The sequence below is a fragment of the Corapipo altera genome, unplaced genomic scaffold (genome assembly GCF_003945725.1).
Source record: "Corapipo altera isolate COAL_440 unplaced genomic scaffold, ASM394572v1 2b, whole genome shotgun sequence".
Classification (NCBI taxonomy): domain Eukaryota; kingdom Metazoa; phylum Chordata; class Aves; order Passeriformes; family Pipridae; genus Corapipo; species Corapipo altera.
Window position 1 is genome coordinate 12710937 of NW_020884874.1, and position 19255 is coordinate 12730191.

Below are 19255 nucleotides of genomic sequence, written 5' to 3' on the forward strand. Positions count from 1 at the left end.
CATTTCCAAAATGTTTCCCAAGTTGTGGGTCAAAACATGCCTCCGACTTGCTCCTTGAGTCCCCCAGGCAGAGAAGATCCTGCAAGATTGGGGCACTTTGTATAAAGTACAGATAAGTAATGAAATAAAGCAATATTAGATTGTCATATTCCTCTTGCTTCTTCAAAATCAAAAGGAACTGGTTTGATTTTTCACATCTGTATATTACATTTTTTGATTGCTTAAGAGTTACCAGGTTGAAGAGTTACTGTTTTTCCATAGAAGAACAGGATTTTTTAAAAAACTTGTTACTTCTGGACAAGTAGAGACACTTGGATCAGGTTGTACTGTAGGCTAACAGTTAATTATGCAATGAGGAAGGAGAGGAATCACACAATAAAACAAATAAAAGTAATGTTAATGTGGTTTTATTGAAAAGAACAAGTAGATTGAAAATGCTATTGGGCTGTACAAAAACAGAAACACACAACTATTATAAGTTTATTTCTCTTTTGCTGCCAGGTTAGGGACTTCTTCCTGCTTGCTTTTTTTGGTACTGAATATCAGCAAGGGAAATAACAGTCTGCCTCCCTGCAGCTTTCTTAGCTGATGAGCTGTTGCTTTCGAGATTCAGCTTTCTTTCCAGTCTGAGATTTTGAGTCTGTGAGTGACCTATGCTACAAGCAAAGCAGGAAAGTTAACACTGTTCTTAATTAATCTCTGAAGGATTCATTTATTTTTATGTAGATTAGGAAAAGGACAAGTAGGTAAATGTCTGCAACTGTCAAAAAGCTCCAGTGATTGCATGGTTACAACAAACTGCTGAAATGATAGCTGCAGCAGTGAAGCAAGGGAAATTTCAAAGAAGAGGCAAACATATGTGAGACAAGACCTCTCCCCATTTTCCTCCAGAGAAACTGAGCTATTCCAGATGTTCTGCTTCTGAACTGCTTTTGAACCTTGTACTATTGTAAGCAAAGGCATTCACAGATTATTTACTGTACTTTTTATTGTGCCTTTGCTGCTTACTCAAGGTGATGGAAATGAATAAATTCTATTTAATTTTACCTTTTCTGTATTGTATAATCTATCTTTTTTATATGGATGAAGCTGTTTGGTCTCAGGCTCCAATGGTACAGCAATGTAATTCTCCCTGTCTCTGTGCATGTGTGTGAATACTCCCCTACAAGAGGAAAAATTATTAGTCAGTTGGTATATTCCCTCTTGCAACTAATGAGAAATATAAAATATTTTTATGATGGATGTGAATAATAGGCATTGTCACCCACAACCTTCCTCACCCCTTGTGTGATGCAGGTGGGCTGTCTCACATCCCATGTAAGGCAAGGGAATAAGGAGCCAGAGGGGAGAGCAGCTCTGTCTGTGTGCCTCCATGCTCTTCTCGTTTCATTAGATGCGGAGTTGCTGTCTGGGAACATGGGCTGTGTACTGAGATCCCACAGTTCTTGCCTTTCCACAGATGTTCATCCATTAGTGTGTGTGAATAGACACGCTATGCTCAGATTCAGGACTGATAACTTCTCATCTCCTAAGAAGCTGTCTTCTGAGGCCATGATTATTTGTAACAACAGCAATGATGATGCCAAACTGGGACACTGGCACACAGAGGCTGAGGAATAACACGAAGGTTGTGCTGCTGTGCTCTGCCCTTGTTTCTTTTTGTCATAGTCAGCCTCACATACTGGAAACTAGTTGCTTCTGTGAATCTTAGTGCATTGGGAGGTAGATGGAGTAGTTGAGCTCTTATAATAAAGTTTGCCTAAGAAGAGGCTTGGAAGGATTTTGAGCAAACGGCTTTTGTGCAAACCAACACTGTGGCTCTGTGGCTGTTGCTTGTCCCCCAAAAACACCATAACAAAGGCTGTCACCAATTCCCAATGCAACTGTGCCTGTCAAGATACCTGTGTTTGTTTCAAATAAACTAGACAGATTCAGGATGGTGCTCAAACCAAACTCACCAGAAATATTAATAATTCCTCTCTGGAATACCATGCAGAAACAAGTGGGATGAATCTCGGCTCCGAGCTAATGTTGATCCATCTGGTGTTGCAGCAGAGTGTGTTAACGAAAGATCTCACTTTATCCAGCTGCAACTATTTCATTCCAGTGATAAAGAAAAAAACCTAATATTTGATTTATTCATAATAATCAAGCAATGTTTTTATAAAATAAAAAGGCTTAAGATAAATAAAATGTTATATCAAATATTAAAATATAAATATTAACATAAGGAGTATATATTTGATATAAATCAAAGTGCTAATATAGAATAGTCATTCAGAGAGATGAAAAAGAGATCATAATTATTCCTCTTGGTATCCTAGCGCTTGCTTGAGAAATGACAGGTCATGTCTTGGCTAATGCTGATTCAGTATCTCAGTTTTCCCACTCTTGAAAAAATGTGATGGAGACGGCTGATTTTCTAACTGAATCCCCATGACAAGACAGACAGCCTTGGGAGTACAACACCCACAGCTGTTCCACATCTTAGGCTAGAGCTGCAACCATTGGAATCTGGGTTTCTTTTCTTGGATCTGGGAACCAAGGCTTGCCAATAGTACTGCAGAAAATCAATTTCAGCAATTCCAGGAGACTCAGCTGGAGAAGGAAAGACTTTGAGTTTAAATTCTCTAAAATTTGGATAAACTAAGTTGGGAGCCCAAGTCCTCACATTCAGGGAGAATGTTCAATCTACTTGGAGATGTAGGTGCATGCCTTTATAAAATCTTTTCATTGGTTGATACTGCTGCCTTGCTTGTAAGTTTTACTGGTGTTGTGTTGTACCTCTGGCTACTGGTTAGCCTCTAGTGCTGTCACAAGTTCTTCCAGGTCTCAAGCAGGATCAGAGCCCAGCTGCAAGGTCAGAGCCCCGGGAGAAGAATTCCCCATTTAGTTCAAGGATTGTGCTTCAGGCTCTAGGATTTAGGCTTAAGCCAGGCCCCTGGGCATGCATTAGCCAGTCACTGAAGCTGCTGTTAAACAGTTTTGTGTATGTTTATTGACAGAAACTCAAAAGTAAAAAGAACTTCGTCCCCTATGAGCTCCGGTGGCCATGGAGAGTTTTTTTTCTTTTATTTATGGAGGCTGTTGGGGAGCAAAAAGGCCAAGACAGGTCAGTGCTTCAAGAACCTGGGTTTAAACTCATGTAACAATTTTGGAAAACCTGTACTTAAAACTAGACTTAATGCTAGTAGGTAAATTGCTTCTTCAGAGTAAACCATAAAAAAGGAGTTATTGGACTAACCTCCAACATGTTCACCTGAAGGAGGGGTGTGAAATGCTTAACAAAAAATGCATTTTCACAATTATACAAATTCTATACTTACCTTGTAGTAAAATTAATCCAGTTGGGTGTTACATTAATGAAGATGCCAGACATGCCAGAGTTGAATGTCAACACATGGATGAACTGTTACAAGGGAGCTGAGCATACTTAGCACTATGTTTGAAGTCAGGCCAAGAGTGCAGGACTGTGAGGGATACTGAGCCACGTGAACAACACCTTGAGCAATTATTAAAATGTTAAAAAATGCCATTCTCAATCAGTCACTACTGATTGTATAATGTACTCCACTGCTGATATTACTAAACAGAACACATCCTGTTTAATTGCTAATTCTGTCAAATCATAGAAAAAAACCCAGCATGGCTAAGCTGCAATATTAAATGCACAAAGCCATGGGATTGTGCAATGCTGCGTGTGTGGTGTGGTAGTGAGACAAAGTGAAAAGTAATTGGAAACAATTTCATTGGACACAGCAAAAGTTTGGCATTGCATTTATGATAGACCTCCGCGTGCAAGAAATCCATTTGTCACAATGGCAGCAGGGTTCTCTGCACAGACCAACAGTTTCTCTCTGCATCAGCTAAAAGCGGGTTGCCAAATAAAGAGGCTGTCCTGAGGAGAGGAGCTCCCTACAGCCTCCATGTTTATTGGCAGATCCCAAATTGGAGTTCAGGTATGCATTCATTTGGTTTAATCAGCAGGAATAAAGTTAGACAAACACTGTTGTTCTGATCCGCTCAACTGTCCGATTAGTCTGAAACGGCCACTGAGCACCCAGAGCAAACACATCTCTTACCTAAAGCCTCCTCTGCCGTCACGCTGGGTATTTCCAGAACATTCATCTAGCCTCAGTTTGAAGAAAGAGCCCATTTAACGAAGAGCATGGAAACATTAACAAATAGGTGCTAGAGATACATAGGACAGACATGAGTGTGTGAGTTACGGCTTGCTACGGCTGGACCCATGCAGTGACGGCACACAGTAGGGATAGCGGCACCGGGGCAGCCAGCCCTGCAGCTCACCTCATACCGCCCGGCTGCAGGCACTGCAGCCTTGGAGGCTCTGTCCCTTCCACTTCCAAGAGCTGCCAGGGAGAATGAAACTCATCTTCTCTCCACTTACAGAAACGTGGTTGCCATGGGGGGAATAGGAGAGAGGAGAATCTCTTAGTAGCATAATCCGATTCAACTGAGGTTCGGCTCGCGTTGAAAACATCTGGCTTTTTGCCCAGAACAGAGAATGAACTTTAGAGGATTTCGAGTGAGTGAGCCCCATCTTCAAAAGCATTCCTCTGGTAAAGCAACATGCTCCACCAGATCTCGTCTGAAGACCTGTTAGACTGAGGCTGCTGAGGTACTCAGACTAAAACGACATTGGCAAAAGGAATAGTTCATATAAACAGGCATTACCGACCTGAAATCTAGAAATTTAAAAAAAAAAAGCAATTTCGAGTATTACATCTATCTGATTTCCCTGGGGGTTACTCCACAGCTATAAAACCACATTTCCCTGCTTATTACGAATGTTCCTCTCACCTTCACAGATTTGTGTAAGGTTCACACAAACAGAAATATACTGGGAGAATCCTTGACAAAAATAAGTCGAGGGGAGCAATGGAATGGAAAAGGTGAAATTTCAAATGTATGTCACTGACAGGACTTTGCAAAATTATCATGTAATATGTTTCAGAGAGACACGATTGATTTAAAAGATATATATTTTTACCTACTCTGAGCCTAATTCAATTTTTGAAGTGAAATATCTTCATCTTTAGAGTAAGAAATATTAAACTCAAGTTCATTCCATTTCTTTTCAGGGATTGTCCTCGTATTTGAAAAAGACAAACACAGCACTGTAAGAAGCCCCGCACAGGCATGAACTTCAAGTGCACTGTCCCTATGAAAAATGTATGGAGCTCTGAACTTTACAGCGACTGCCATCCCTCCCTCAGTCCCTTACGTGCCTCCGGCGGTGTAAGAACCACGGTGTTGTTCAGAGGCGATTGTCTCCTTTACACTTTTCCCAATTCACTGAAGACGACATCGCCCGTGCCCCGTTTCAGAGGACAAGCGTACGGCAGCTCCCGGGCGCTCACACAGCGGAGGGGTGCCGTGCCGTTCAGCTGTGGCCATCAGGCAACCGACTACCAAAAAACCACGCCCAAAACACAACTAAACACTCCAAAGAAAACCGATGAGCGAGTGGGGCGAAGTTTGGGGCGCCGCTGGCTCGGCTTCCCACTCGACCCCTCGCCCACCCAGCGCGGAGCTCAGCGGCCGGAGGCGGGACGGCGGCACCACCCGCAGGGCGGGACGGGACCCTCGGGGGGGCCCGCACCCCCTGCCCCGGGGTCCCGCTCCGAGCGCCCCGCGGGGCTCCCGCCGGTCTGGGGGGAGCGGGGGGCGCTGCCGCCGCCGCGGGCGCCCCCTGGCGGCCTCCGCCGCGCTAGCCCGGCGGCACCGCGGAGTGCGGGGGCTCCGCGGCCGCCGCACCGGGATCCGGGTGTGCTCCGAGGGGGCTCCGCAGCCGCGCCGTGCTAGGCTGTGTCGTGCCGGGCGGCAGCCGTGCGCTTGGGGAGCGCGGGGCGGTGGCGGGCGGGGAACAAAAGGGATCGAGGCGGCGCAGCGGCGGCGGCTACGCCGGGGGGAGGCACCGGCTGGGCGCGGGGGGTGTGGGAGGAGGAGGAGGGTCGCCAAACTGCTGCCACTTCGTCGGCTGTGAGCGGCACTCGCTGGCGGCGGCAGAAGCATCCCGCCCCTCGCTGCATGGCAGCCCAGTGAGGGAGGAGCGGGCGAGGGTCTGGCGCTGCCCGGAAGCCGAGGGAGCCAGCGCCGGCGGCAGCAGCGCCCGCCGCCCTCCCGCCGGGATGCACCCCGCTCTCCGTTGAGGCGCAGCCCCGCCGCGATGCTCTCCCCCGAGCGCCACCGCCACCACCGCCACCCTCCGCCGCCGCAGCCGCCGCCGCCGCCGCACCACCCGCCGCAGCCCAGCCATGTCGTGGCCACCATCGAGAACCTGCCGGCGGAGGGCGGCAGTGGCGGCGGCAGGAGCGGCATCTCCGCGCCCTCCTCCAGCGTGCGCCAAAGGATCAGGAAAGTGTTGAACAGGTGAGGCCAGGGGATGGAGCGGAGCTCCGGCGGCGCGGCACGGCACGGCACGGCACGGCGCCGCTCGCCCTCGGGCGCGCCGGTGCTAGGGGCGCCCGTCGGAGGGGCCCCGACCCGGTCCGGCCCCCTAGGCAGGGGGGAACGGCGGGGCACGAAGGCGCCGGCGGGGCGGCTTGCTCGGTTCGGCGCGGCTCGGCTCGGCTGCGCTGGGCTGCGCTGGCAGCGCCCTTCCCCGGGGAAGCCCCGTGCGGGCAGGGGGCGGCGGCGCGGAGCCTCTCCCGGCCCATTGTTGCCTCCGAGGCGGCGGCGTGAGGCGCCAGCCCGCGCCCTCCCCGCCGGTGCCGCTCGCACCTGCCGTACCCGCAGGCACAGCTTCCGCAGCGGAGCCTCCGCGCCGCCCACCTGCTCCGGCTCTCCTGGCCCGTCGCGGACAGGCGAGGGCCAGCGGGAGCAGGGAGCCGATATCCCCGCTGCCGCAGCCCGGCCGGTGGCGGAGGCGCCGCCGGGGAAGTTGGAGCGCGGGCGGCGGGGAAGGGGCGGCCCCCGGGGCTCTTGGTCGGGTCCGCCAGCAGCGGCCGGGGCGCGGCCTGATGCTCCGGAGTGCCGAGGGGCGCCGTATGGGATCTTTACCCGATTCCGACCAGCTCGCGTGGCCAGGGAGCAGCGCGCTGGGCTTGCGGGAGTGGGATGCTGGCGAGAGGCGAGCTGGTCGGTTCGCCCGTGCGTGTGGCTCAGAATGGTCAGTGCAAAGATGGGAAAACTGCCGGGTACTCGGAGTAAATTATTTCACCGAAGGCACAAGAAAACACTGGAACCATCTTACTTTAATCCTTTACACTCACCTCTCTGCCAGTTGTTTCTTTTACACTGCATTTGATTAGGGCAGAGGTTTTTAGTACAAAACAGAGTCCATTCAGTGCCTCCTGTCTGAAAAGCCATCACTTCTGCCTAATGACTCTTACGTGCTAAACAGAGCAGTTGCAGCAATGGGGTGGTACGTACCAGCGTTGGCCTCATTGTCCCAGCTTTAGTTTCAGATGTGTGTAATACGGAGAAGCTCCTAAACCCAGCTCTTCTATCTCGATAGGTCTGAAGATGAAGGTCGTTGACCCTCTCAAGCTTCCAAATGTTAGGAAATTACCATTTTTACCAGTGTTACATTGTTTACAAATACATGAAGCTATTTGCTCTCAGGACATCGCTATTACATGCAGTTAATTACCGATTAGCAATCTAGGAGGATTTCCCAAAGCATCAATAAGTGAGGAAATATTTATCTATTGTTATCTGAGCATGAGAAGGATTGAAAAGAAGCTGAAACAAGTAAGAGCTGTTTCAACTCAATTACACGTTTTCTTGTACATATGGATTTGTAACTCTCAGTATAGTAAAATTCACTCAATTCCTCAACTTGACAGTCTGTGACATCTTAGATATCCTATGTTTGCAAGGTCCTGCTCTCCTTTTCCTTGGTTATCCTGAGGTGTGTGTCAGTCCTGAAATACAACACTAGAGAAAAGGGGTTTTTCTCAGGGCCTGCAAGAGATATATGAAGATGCGGTGAAGGGATCAGATACAAAAGCAATTGGTTCTCCTGTGCAAGGGTGGTAATAGTGACTGCTGGGGAGTCATCAAATTGACCACAGTCATCGTGGCTACAAGGTGTTGGATTAATTCATATGGTTTAGGTAGTTACCGTCCTTATGCATATATATGACTCTCAGCCATAGATAAAGCATCAAATCAATATTTATTGTTCTTTATATGTGATTGAAATGAGAATATCTAGGTTGTGATGGGTTTATTTTCTTTTGGGTTTTTGTTTGTTTAGGGGTTTTGTTTGTTTTATAAGGGGGAAAGGGTAGAAATTGGCTCTGGTGACCAAAGTTCAAATCTCTATTGTAATTCACAAACTTGAATGTAGAAATGAGATCTCCCATTGCCCAGAGGAGCACCCTAACACACAGGAGCTCAGTCACTTTTTCATTAATGTGTTCTTCTTTTCTCTTCCTCAAACATGAAATAAGAGTAAAATTTTTTCAAATGTGTGTGATTTATAGACAGGGAGAAGACTTGTTACTAAAATATTTTAATCCTTAGCCAATCCCACAGCACATCAATGGAAATTTTGTCCAAGTTACATTTCCGTAAGTTTCTTTCAACTTTCCATGGGAACTAATATCTCAGTCCATGTAACATCAGGGCTTTCATCAGTACTTCTGTTGATACAGTGAAATCAATCCTGACCCAGTGAAATGAATCCTGACACAATGTTTATATTTTCATCTTCTACGGAGACAATAGCATGCAAATACATGAGGGAAAGGAAGAAATATGTATGCCATATCTGTAAAGCAGGAGCTCAGAACAAACCAAACGTTGGCTTTTCCAATTGTTTTTCTACTGGAAAAGGGTAGCACTTTCTCTATGCTGTCTATACTTTGTGTGCACCATTTGCTTGAGACCCATTTGTGAAAGATTCCTGATCTACCCATTGTGATGAGCTCATGTGCTTCTGTTTTCTGCTAGACAAAGTGCAGGATCCTCAGGCAGACATCAAAATAAAAAGGTTGACAACAGCTGGGGATGCCAGGAACCTGCTTATAGCTGGTAGAATCATAGAATGGTTTGGGTTGGAAGGGACCTTTAAAGGTCACCTAATCCAACTCCTACTGCATTCAGCAGGAACATCTTCAACTAGATCAGGTTGCTCAGTCACATCCAACCTGACCTTGAATGTTTTCAGGGATGAGGCATCTACCGCATCTCCGCGCAACCTGTTTGCATGTTTTTCACCACCCTCATTGTAAAAAACTTCTTCCTTATATCTTAACTGAATCAAGTTCTCTAATTTAAAATGCTTATCCTGTCACAAGAGACTCTGATAAGAAGTCTGTGCCCAGGAAGGGAACAGACTGATGTGGCCAGGGAGGAAACAAGACAGCAGAAGAATGGGGATAGACGCTGGCCGAAAGTGAACATTGTTTCTCTCTCACTTTATATTTAGCAGTTTGATCACCCAGGCACTTGCTGATTCCTGATTTGCCTTTGAAGGTTCCTCTTAAAGTTGTTTTACAAGCTATAGAAGCTTATTTTAACTTCACATTCCAACCTCTCGTCTTTATTCACTCAATAGATCCCGAAGTAATAGAGAAACACTGGAACAACCCCCTCAGGGTATTTGAGAGAGAATACGCTGAAAGCAGACCTGTTTGACTTTAAAAATCTATTACAGTGATCACAGCAAACACTGCACTCAGAAAAAAGTTGGCCATAACAGAAAACAAAAGTAAAACCCAAAAGGGAAGGGTCAGAATCATGGAAGACTGAGGATGCGCAACAAAACTGTGGAATTTACTGGAATAATTTGAGTATAAATTCTGGGCTGCCAGTTATGGTGAACATGATCTGCTGCAATAGGATCAAACTTCCTGTTACCCTTGAAGAAGATGTGGTGCTTAGGGACATGGTGTAATGGTGGACCTGGCAGTGTTGGGCTAATGGTTGGACTCAATGATCTGAGAGGTCTTTTCCAACCTTAATGATTCTATGGTTCTGAGTAGGGAGAGGGTGGCTTTGAATTGCTGTTGCATTAAGGGGAAATGCTGTCATGATTACATACTGTGGACATGGTCCTGGACCTGTGACTCACACCCATGGTCCATAAATCCCAGCTGCAGGGATTGCCTAGTGCCTTCCTTGTGACACTTGCTGAGCAGGTGTCTCTGATTGAACCTGTCCTGCTGTATTGCAGGGGAGAGCAAAAAGAATGTTGTCTGTTTGATTGCTTGCTTCTTCAAAATTCTGTGAAGCCAGAATTGGATTCCACCAACTCTGTCTGCTTGTAGAGGACCACTTAATGAGCGGTGACTCACCTGCTCCGCGTTTCCTCCCACCTATAGTGGCAAGCAAGAAAATAAGGAGAAAATCATGCGGCTTGGAGTTCTGTGGTCCTCCACGCCTCTACCCTGGCGCCTGCGTTATTTCAGAGATACCTGTTGGTGGGTCTCAATTGTCTGGCTGTATTCTAGCACAGAGAGGAGGCTTGTCTCCCTTTCTTGCACTCTCTAGGTGATCTGAAGGGCAGAGAATCACCTGCAAAACGCTACCCATGGCCCCTGAAGTCTTTTGAGCTAATTTACAGGTTGATCTCATGTTGGGAAGGCTGGTTATCACCTCTTTAGAGGAACTGGACAGACAATAAACATCGATGAAACATGGGGGAAGCAGGTTGCCAAACAATCTCTTTGGGGCATTCTTACAAATTATGTTTCTAAATAAGAGCGAACAAATAAGATACCTGCTTATATATGCACATTATGTCTGTAGTCCTGGGCACCAGGACAAGGAAGGAAAATGTAGTTTCTGAAAGGAACATGAGTTAATATCTTTAGATGCTATGACAAAGTGATTTTAGGAAACTAAATGAGATTATTCTGTGAAACAAAAAGTACCATGGCTGCGTCAATGAAGTCGGGTCTCCAGAGTAACATTTAAGGCACTGCTATTGTGGCACATACCTTTTTCTGGGTTTACCCACTTCTATCTCTTAGTCCTTTCTTAAGGGATACTATGTATAAAATCCAGCTGTGCCTTATCTTTGTGTTTCAAGGATGTCTTCATGGGCTTTTTCTTGCTCTCTGTTGCTAAATGGCATTTTGTATTTCTCAGAAGTTTCCTAAGAAGGGTATCAGAATATTAGAGACATACTTAACTTGAATAAGAAAATGGAAAAAGAGTGATTTCAGCCTTTCAGTCCCATGCCATCTTTTAAATAGCTTTGTAATTATGTTCTCTGCACTAGTGAATTGTGAAAACTTTCTCAGGAGCAGTATGAGTCTCTTTCTACTTCTTTGCTCACTTCCTTACTTTATCAGATAAATTTTAACCTTGTGCATAAAGTGCAGGATCTAATTCCTGTCTTAGGAAAAGGAAGAAAAAATAATGTTGCTAATAAGTATAATTCATTAAGATAGACAGTGATTTATTGAACAAAATTATATGAACAAAAGCAATTTAGATTCTTACTGTCAGAAAGCCTGGCTGTTTGGGTGCAGGTTGAATAAAAGTTTTGCTTTTTTAGTATGTTACAGGCCCAATTCATCCCTGATACTGGAGTTGAGGAAGTTTGGCCCAATAACTGTCTAACTTTGAGCTTGAACTGTGTGTCAAAGCTACTAATTCTTCAGAGATGAGAGCTCTTTAAATGGCACTGCAAGTATCAAAAGCGATAACCTAATGGGTTTTTTTCCTAATAACATGTATCTACACAGTAAATCTGACAGAGGGGTTTACCTACCAGAAAGAACCTGAAACTGAATAATACTGAAATGAGGCAATGTGTTACATTGCCCCAGAGCAGTAAGGTCTTTCAGTTGACTGATCAGAGAGGCAAACAAACCAAATAATTGATGGCATTTTCTTAATGAGAAGCAAGTCAAGGATCAAACATATAATTTTTGAATCCAAACCTTCAGTTGCTTTACTTTCTTCTTCAAAACAAAAGAATTTGCTTCCTTTGGGATTTTTATTCTTTAAAAGTACAAATAGCTTCTCAAAGTCCACCCAGAATAATGGTGACTGTAGAAGAATGAGCCTGAGCTCAATTTAGATAGCTATAGTTCTCCTTTTAGGTAAAAATATTTATACAATTCTGAAGTAAGTTAAAGAAAAGGAGTTCAGAGCATAGATAAAGCAACTAGGTTGGCTTTCTTGTGCCTGTTGGTATTATTCTTTTTGGTCAAGGAAGTGGGAAGGTCATATCTGCCAATAGGAAAGCATTCTGGCAGAGGATATAGAAATCAAGTGATGAAAAATTGTCCACTGTTCCCTTTTGTCATTAGTTTGCTTTTAATTGTCATTTTGTAAGCAAGTGATCTCTGCAAATTAGCTATGTTCCTAATAATTGGGGTGAATAAGGAAAATATCTGTAAAACCTGACAAAAAGGTGTTCTTCCCCTTCCTCTCCAAACAGCTGATGCACACTTACTTATTGGCAGTAAGTGAAGTAAGTGAATGCACACTTACTTATTGGCATGCCATAGTACACTTAAAATGCTTTGATTTAGGAGCGAAGATGAGCTAAAGTACATAAAGCTTTCATGTTGATGCTGTAGCACATACTGGAAATCCATCCAAGTATGGTTTCAAAGTTTCTGAGTGTGGTTTCCTAACAGGTTTAGAAGCCAGGATTGGAAAGCTTTGTACCCCTTGCCTTGCTTTTGCTTCTGAGAATTTGCATTTTAGGAGATAGAAGCCTTGCCCATCCTGTTCTGAAATAGAGATTGTTTAGTGTGATTTGATATGATAAGTCCACTGTAATCCAAACCCAGCAGTCCACATACTGATTGGGAAAAGACTTTTCCTAGGAGAGGCTGTTCCGCGAAATATGTGGGTGTCTTCTGTCTACCTATGACATTCAAAATGCTGATACTTACTGGGTGCCTGTCTGTAACTGGGAGTTTTTGACACTGGATGTTCTGTGGGCTTTGGGAAGGGGTTACTGCCTCTTGAACTAAGGGGATTTCAAAGGAGCAGCACCGTAAATGGCTCCACAGAGAATGAGGGAGGAATGGACAGAGTGGTTCTTATGGGATGGACAGAGCAGCTTTAATGTGCTAATGAGGGGAAGGCCAGATGCCAGCAGCGATCAGAAGGGCTCTTTGTGGCTCTGTCTCTTTGGAGATGGCTGGAGTCTCTGTCCTTATCGGGGTTGTTTCTGCTGGGAGAGGGAAACACTGGGGCTATTAGTGAGGTGTTCCCTTCCTTTAAGTCAGCAGATAGCCTTACAGATCAGCACTTGAATACTGATTAGGGCTAATTACCAAGAAAGCTTAGGAAAAAGAAGTTGCTGAAGAAGCTTGACTTTATAAACTAAAAAAATCACCCCCTAAACCCAACAACAATAGAAATCTCATGCTCAGAGTCTTGTGAGCTGAGCTCAAACTCAGCTGAAATCACCTGTTACAAGAACAGCTACATAGGGACTAATAAATTGCTATGACTGTAAAGTGTGTAAGTGTTGGTGTTTCTGAAATTCACGTTGTGAACTATCTAATCTACCTGTCTGTGTTATTTATGTCTGTCATCTGTCTCGCTGAGTTTTTTTCTGAAAACACACCAGTTTTGAAGCTTGTCTTTCAGCTTTCTCTGACTTGGTTTTTCTCATGATTTAAGAAAACATTTCAATACATATTCTCTCTCAGTCATTTTTCTCAGAGACACGAAATGATTGAGGTAGCAGGTTTAACTCCCATGCATCATGTTCTCTTCAGTATGGCTGGAGCTAAAGAGCCAGAGATGCAGGAGGCAGTGTCCCCACAGCCTGGCCGTGCTCGGTTAGAGCACCTGTACAGCAACACTGTGCTGTACATCTGCAAGAAGTGTGACAGCTTTTTGGATGTGCCATGGTACACAGGGACAACCAAATAATTTCCTAGATGAGGTGGATGACCCTTGATCTCACCAGAAAGGTCTGTCCACAAATGACGCTATGTAGGTGCCACAGTAAAAAATAGGGACACTTATTAAGACAACCTTCTGTTTGTAGCCGATACAGTAATTTCAGTCATAGAATCATAGAATCAGCCGGGTTGGAAAGAACCTCCGAGAGCATGAAGTCCAACCTTTGATCCACTACCACCATGGTTACTAGACCATGGCACTAAGTACCACATCCAGTCTCTTCTTAAAAACCTCCAGGGATGGTGAATCCACCACCTCCCTGGGCAGCCCATTCCAATGTCTGATTTCTCCCTCTGTAAAGAATTTCTTCCTAATATCCAACCTAAACCTCCCCTGGCAGACCTTAAGACCATGCCCTCTTGTCTTACTGATAGCTGCCTGGGAGAAGAGACCAACTCCCACCTGGCTACAGCCTCCTTTCAGGGAGCTGTAGGGAGTGATGAGGTCTCCCCTGAGCCTCCTCTTCTCCAGGCTGAACAACCCCAACTCCCTCAGCCTCTCCTCATAGGACTTGTGCTTGAGTCCCTTCACCAGCCTAGTTGCTCTTCTCTGGACCCGCTCCAGCACCTCAATATCCTTCCTGAACTGAGGGGCCCAGAACTGGACACAGCACTGCAGGTGTGGCCTCACCAGTGCTGAGTACAGGGGAAGAATCACTTCCCTGGTCCTGCTGGCCACACTGTTCCTGATACGGGCCAGCATGCCATTGACCTTCTTGGTCCCCTGGGCACACTGCTGGCTCATGTTCAGCTTCCTGTCAATCCAAACTCCCAGGTCCCTTTCTGCCTGGCTGCTCTCCAGCCATTCTGTCCCCAGCCTGTAGCGCTGCAGGGGGTTGTTGTGGCCAAAGTGCGGGACCTGGCACTTGGCCTTGTTGAACCTCATCTTGTTGGAATCAGCCCAACTCTCCAGTCTGTCCAGGTTCCTCTGCAGAGCCCTCCTGCCTTCCAGCTGATCGACACTCCTTAATTTCAGTTTCCTCTTGGTGTGGTGGTCGGTTGCTTCCTTACAGTGCCTGTTCCCCATGTGATGTGAGAGGCCACACTCTGCCTTCAGATAGATCTGATCTGTGGCAATGTGTAGGAACTTAAGAGCTGGATAGCGAATCTTCTCTTTTGCTATAAATTTTTTTTCTGTTAAAAAATGTAGATTAGTCAAAACCTTGTTAAGAAGGATTGGACTTTCTCAAGACTGCATGTTAAGAAAGTTTCTTATGTCCAGACTGGATGTTTTTTGGATGGAGAACGAGTAAGACTTCATGGTAACATGGTAAAAGGAGTACTTAAGTAGGAGACCAGGTTTAATTCTGCTTTGCTGCATCCCTGAGGGCTGCTGTGAACACACAAATTTTGAGGTTCTCTTGGGATAAAGAGCTTCAACAGATTGTGGCATTGTCTTAATGCAAAATATGAGAAGTTTTGAAAATTAAAAGTTTGGAAATAGAAGATGATTTTTTGCCCAACTCATCTCCCAAGACATTTCAGGCTTCAAAGTGTTAATTTACAAAAGCACGTTATGCTTGAAACAGATTTCTGCATCTCTAATACAGATAAATTAAGTAATTTATGTCCAGTAGCAAGACCATAATTATTACCTCCCAAACCCTCATGTTAATTGCAACCTGTAAGCCAGTATTAGCTGATGATGGAATGAAAACAAAATTTGAAATGTTTATAGTGATGGCCATTAGTTTACTTAGTCCTCTCTGGTGTTCATTTCTCAAAGAAGCTGTTGTGCATGTGTCCAGAAGCCTGCTTCACTGCATGGAATTGAGCTGCACTGATTTTAAAAGGGTGCTGTCTTCTGTGCCACATTCATTTTCATTACTTTTCTCATCAGGCAAGTGTTTTGATAGGACTTGGCTTTTTCTGCTTTCCATGTGGTAGAAATGGAAAATGAGTTAAGAGGAGACTAAATGTTTCCCCCTGTTTAGTGAAATAGGGAGGAAGCCGTTGGCAGCATGGGAGAGAGATAGCAGAATCTGTTCCTGCTCTGATACCTCTTCATCAACCTCTTCAAAGAGAGAGAGAGCTCCACAGCTCCACTCCCGGATCTCTCAAGGCTATAAAAATTCTGATCCTTAATGTAGCCTTGGGGTGTCTAGCTGAGAGCTTTTCACAGTAAGAGGGAGTTTGAGGGAATTGGGATGGGCTGAATGAGAATGGTGGCTACAAAGTAGAAGGGGGGGAGTTGTCTCTTTTGAAAAGAGGAGGTAGATGTCTAACTCTTTAAGAGGAGGCCTGAGGTGAGTCACTGAAAGGTAGAGCCCAAATGCTCCAAGGAGGGGTAAGGCACAAGCTGTACTCTACCCTATGCTTTCTGTTTTTGACCAAGATTTTGGTCTTTGTCTACCCAGGTGCCCTGTGACTTTCCCAAGATGCAATATTTTTCTGCATGGATCTTTGTGGGTTTTTTTGCCCTACGATGGTGAGACAAATGCTAGAAAATACTTACTAAAATTAAATACATTACCTTGTGATTATTTTAAGGCCAGGTATTTTATGGAGTTTAAATAGCTCTGTATTTTCAGTGGCTCTGCAGCTTGATTTGGGCCATTTGCCTCCTGAAATCTCTTCTTACTAGAAGCTGAGCGCCATAATGAAACTAAATGTTTCTTTCCTGTTGCTCTTTTTCCTTTTATTTCTCTGCTGCTACAGACATGAAATTCTTTTGATTATGTTTTTTTTAACTCCCTGCTGCCAGTATATTGAGGTCTGTAGGAACTGTCCTGGGTAGACTGAAAGTGAGGAAGGACAGCAAATAGCAAGTAGGCTGGGAAGAGTTGAGCAGGGAGATGGGAAATATTTTAATGGGTATGGGATTTGATACTTGAAGAAAATAAAACTTTAATGTTGTAGATATAATTTTCTTTGGACTGAGTAGGAGGATTAAGTACTGTCAGGCAGAAAAAGTTTCCAAGCTTCATATACTGTAGTGGGGAAAAAGCCAGCACCCTAATATATGTAGTGATCAACTACCTGATATGCACACATAACTTCCAGTCAGATTTTGGGTACTTGACCCCCACTGTTGGGTGCCTGATGTGCTCAAGGGGATGCTTTCTAGAAAAATGACTTTTTTTTCCTGGAGTTTAGAGATTAGCATTTGCAGAAGTGCTATCCAGCTTGTCCCAGAGCAGACAACCATCTGTGGCTAGCCCTGAAGACCCTGTTCCAGTGCCTCATCTTCACATCCTACCAAAGATGCTTTGCTTTGATTTAGTGCTTGCAAGAATTTTTTTGATGGTATACTTCAGTGGGTTTTTTTGGGTCCAGCTTGTGGTGGGGGAATCATGTATTTGAAGACGTTCAGTAGATTCCAGGATATTTGGAGGACTTAATCCAGTAGCACAGGGGCAAGCTGGTGTGATGATTGTCATACATGTATGAAGTCACTCTTACTGGCATTGAAAAGGAAAATTTCAGGTTTTTTCTCATTTAAACAAAAAGATGACAGCAGAACTAGTGTTCAGTAGCAGAAACGTGCTTAGAGAGTGAGGCAGAGCCATGTGATGGTGGTTAAAGGGTTTGCCAGAAATGGAAGTTACATTGGATTTGTATTAACCAAGTGAAATCTCTGGCATTCAGAGTTGCTCCTGCTCTAAAGAGGTTAATTGAGTTTAAAACACCAAATAATTTCGTAGTAATTCACTTGGAAAAAAGGTCTCTGTGTCTGTGCCTCTGTATAAATATGTGAGATCTTTTAGGATGAACTACAAGTTACCCAAATTCAACATGCCATTATAAATAATGAAATTCTAGCACATTCTAACTCGTAGAAGAATGTCTGTTAAATTTGATGTCTGAAATTGTTCATACGTATTCGATCTGGTATGTATTAGTGTGTTAATGGAACTTATTATTACTCAGCTAGATTGATTTATTAGATTTATCTTCACATTATGACCTATATATGTATTGAGACATGAGCCCACAGAATCAATACCAATTTCTTTTCTCATTTATGAATGTTCTTACTAACATCCAAATACTGTTACATTCGAGAGTATTTAACTGCCATTTATTTTGAACCACACACTGACAATTTTAAATTTGTCTTTCTTCCTTGTCCTTTAATGATTATTTTTTCCATATATGTGGGCTCTGTTTGAGCAAAATGCCGTGCATCAAACATGAAATGAGTCATGATCATACTCTGGTCGCTGCAACTAGTCAGCAATTTAGGTGCTTGCAAGATTAGGGCTCTGAGACCAGACCTAATCTTTAAGATGCGTTTTGGCTGCTGTTCTGTGTGACAGGCCTGAAGCAGGAGAGGGAACAAAGGTGCAAATGTAACTTGCAACTAAGTTGCCTGCCAAATGTTGCGTGTTTTCCTTTGAGCAGCAGCCATGTGTGCATTTATCTTTCAGAAACAGCTCTGTTTGACTGAGAAGCAGTAGCAAAGACCAGCTGAAACGGATAACTGATGTGAGATATGTGGATAACTCGTTCACTTGCTTCCAGAGCTTGAGCATTAGACAGGAGCTGTTGAAAGCTTGTGGTCGGAAGTGAGGAAGATGGGGGCCAGAACAAGCATGAAGAGAGAAAGCTATATGATCACCTCTGCCCATGCTACCAGTTCAAGACTGGTAGACAGCACTGATAATAGGGAGAGACAAGTTTTCAGGCAGTTCTGGCACTGGCATTTCTGTTCTGATCATAGCACCAGTGGTGCTTGGGGATAATGTCCTTCCTTCCTCTAGATGGACCAGAAATGTTCTGTAAGTCTTGAGAAGAGAATTGCTGAGACTGGTTGATCACCCCATCCAAAGCAGATCACCAAATGTTTGTGTGGAGAAATCTCCAGCAGCTGCATACACACACAGATAATGTTTCATTCAGTGGTCTGTAAGGTGAAACTCTATAAAACTAAGTCTTCTCCAGACAGCCTGTCTTTTTTCCAATAAAAGTTGCTGTGTCCACTGAGTATACTGCTTATCTCACCACTTTTTGGCCTTAACTGTTGCTGCTGTAGCTGCTGCATTTGCATCACTGCAGTTACCGGGTATTAAAAGCTCAAGCCTGATAAACAAAATACAGCATGCACAAAAAGACCAGTCAGGTGATAAAGGGAAACTGAGGGAAAAAATCACCCCCAAAACCATCATATACGTATTATGAGAGTTAGAAAAATGGGGAGATGCCCTATGAATACTGGCTGCCTGATCCATTTGTGGGCTTTGGGACCAAAGTCAGAGCGTGATGATTTGTGTTATCCTGACTGTGCTTGACTAAAAGTTGCAGCAGAGCTAACGGACAAAATGCAGCTCAACCAACCTGTTGCAGGGCAGGGCAGGGAGGGGTGGGCTTTTGCCTGTTTTGTTCTCAGCTCTATTGCAGCAACAGATGAGAGGAAATACTGTATTCTAAAGAACTTGGGGAGAAGTTACATATAGTAG

General features: G+C 44.6%; 1 protein-coding gene across 1 annotated transcript in view; it reads left to right on the forward strand.

Moving 5' to 3' along the window:
* Positions 1 to 5955: 5955 nt before the first annotated feature.
* Positions 5956 to 19255, forward strand: part of SLC35F1 (solute carrier family 35 member F1) — a 240198-nt gene continuing 226898 nt past the window's right edge. Inside the window, exon 1 of the mRNA XM_027634083.1 lies at positions 5956 to 6393. Coding sequence (XP_027489884.1) covers positions 6191 to 6393 — 203 coding nt within the window. The 5' untranslated portion in view covers positions 5956 to 6190. The remainder of the gene's footprint in view (positions 6394 to 19255) is intronic.